Source organism: Clarias gariepinus, chromosome 7 (assembly GCF_024256425.1).
Source record: "Clarias gariepinus isolate MV-2021 ecotype Netherlands chromosome 7, CGAR_prim_01v2, whole genome shotgun sequence".
Classification (NCBI taxonomy): domain Eukaryota; kingdom Metazoa; phylum Chordata; class Actinopteri; order Siluriformes; family Clariidae; genus Clarias; species Clarias gariepinus.
Window position 1 is genome coordinate 40310001 of NC_071106.1, and position 2500 is coordinate 40312500.

A 2500-nucleotide genomic window follows, 5' to 3' on the forward strand; every position below is an offset into this window, starting at 1 on the left:
CACACACACACACACAATATAAATATCTATAAAAATAAAAAGCCGTCTGATCCACAGAGTTGAACTACAGAGAACGTTTTCAAAACTTAAGTTTATGACAATTATTAGTATTTTTATTATTTTAATAGGAGGGTCTAAACTGTCAATCGAGCACAGAACGGAGGCGGGGCATTATAATATAACGATCAAAGATGGAGATGTTTTTTTTGCGGTGACCTCATGATGAAGACTAAACACCTCGGCGTCACACTGACCCTCACCTTCCTCATCATGTGGGCGGCGGCCTGCCAGCCGCGGGTGCCGATGTGCTTGTTGAAGGAGATGTTCAGGTGAGTGGCGGACTCGTAATACTCGATCATATCGAATAACGCTGACGCTCCCTGAGAGAGACACACAGAGGCTTTTAAAAAAGATCAGACATTTTAAATTAGACACACACACATCTAGCTCACTTTATTGCCACAGTGTTACCATGACAACAGCATCAACATCAAACTCCATCACAAACCAAGTTATAAAAGTAATTAAAACACCTTTCTTATAGTTTGTTTTTCAACAAAATATTTTACCAACTTAAAGTGAAAACACAGCAGTGACCACTATTATATATTAATAATATATAGTATAATAATATATTAGTTTCTTTATTGAATAAACTGCATAAAATGCTGAATTTATTTTTATATATAATTTAAAAAGTCTGACTAAAACATTTTTGTTTTGCACGGCAGTCAGGATTATATACTCCGTCACTCAGAAGAAAATCCTAACCCTGAGTGAGGACAGATGCTTTGTAATTAGACGTGTGTGTGTGTGTGTGTGTGTGTATGACTCCGACAATGCTGAAAATATAACCCAAACAAAACCAAAGCGAATCTTAAACATTGTGCACAATCTGGGAACCATGTGCATCATTTTAAATCATCACATTTCCAGCACTGTCTGAGTCACACACACACACACACACACACACACACACACACACACCTAATCACCAAACCTCTGTTTGGATTTTCTCTGGAGTGACTGATTATATAATTTGTTAGGCCTTGGTTTGGGTTGCCAGATTGGGCAGTGGTGGATCAAGGTTAAGGCTTCTGATCAGACAGGTCAGAATGTCGGGGGTTCGAGCCCCGGCAGTGCCTAGTTGTCACTGTTGAGCTCTTAAACAAGGCCCTTAACCCTATCTACCCCAGGGGGCGCTGTATCTCTGACCCTGCGCTCTCATTCCAGCCTCCCAACTATGAACTGTGAAGATTACAAGTCCCCTTCTTAGGATTAATAAAGTACTAATTATTAATTATAATTATTATTGGACACCTTGTGTGAATTGACTTAAATAACAGAGCGGGGGTGGGGGGGGGTCGGCGATGGGGGGGACAGTTAGGGTGTGTGGAGGACTTTATTTGATCTGGCAACCTTGGTCACAATGCTACTAATCCTACAGTACTGTTGTGTGTGTGTGTGTGTGTGTGTGTGTGTGTGTGTGTGTGTGTGTGTTGTACGCCACTGTAGCCACACTAAAACCAGTAACACTTTCCACGGTGACATCAGCACAAAGCCACACACATATATACACACACACACACACACACACACACACACACACACACACACACACACACACACACACACACATACACACACATACACACACATACACACACATACACACACTGAGAAGGTGTGTGAGGGTGGAGTCTCCTGACTCAGGTGTGTGGAGGAGCAAACAGCAGAGAGAAGAAATCGCTCAGTAAATAAACACAAGAGAGACGCAAGCACTTTCACCGTGTGTGTGTGTGTGTGTGTGTGTGTGTGTGTGTGTGTGAATCTCATCCGAGAACACTTGTGTCTGATCTCAGAACTCACGTCTTCATCCAGGTTCGTCTGCTCGAGATCCACAAGTTTAAACTGCACTCGTTTAAAAATCTCCTCCAGAGACTCACACGCCCGGTAGTCCAACTTCTCACCTACACACACACACACACACACACACACACACACACACACACATATATACACATGAATGAGCATGCAGACACACAAACACACACACACACACACACACATATATATATATATACACACATGAATGAGCACTCAGACACACACACACACACACACACACACACACACACACACACACACACACACAGAAAAGAGCTAATTAATAGGGGAATCATATAAAATACACAAATTGTTACATTACTTTTATCAGGCAATCAATTAGACACTTGGTGTGTGTGTGTGTGTGTGTGTGTGCGTGCGTGCGTGCGTATGTGTATTGTTGTGTCCCGCGCTTCTGAGGAACAAGCAGGAGTCACATGACAATGACGGTTGATTAAACACACAGCCTGACTCATTCACTTCCTGCAGGGAGTCGATTGGGGGTCGGGGGCGGAGCCTGCAGGGAGAACCGCAAAGAGGAGAAGAGCGCACCAGGGGCGTCATGTGATACAGTGAGGGTAACCAATCAGCAGTGAGCACAGTGCTAAGCCCC

General features: G+C 43.3%; 1 protein-coding gene across 1 annotated transcript in view; it reads right to left on the minus strand.

Moving 5' to 3' along the window:
- The window catches only part of ppp1r37 (protein phosphatase 1, regulatory subunit 37), a 27474-nt gene that overhangs the window by 7678 nt on the left and 17296 nt on the right, over positions 1–2500 (minus strand). The window contains exons 4-5 of the mRNA XM_053500373.1: positions 1870–1970; positions 261–380 (exon numbers count right to left, since the gene is read on the minus strand). Coding sequence (XP_053356348.1) covers positions 261–380; positions 1870–1970 — 221 coding nt within the window. The remainder of the gene's footprint in view (positions 1–260; positions 381–1869; positions 1971–2500) is intronic.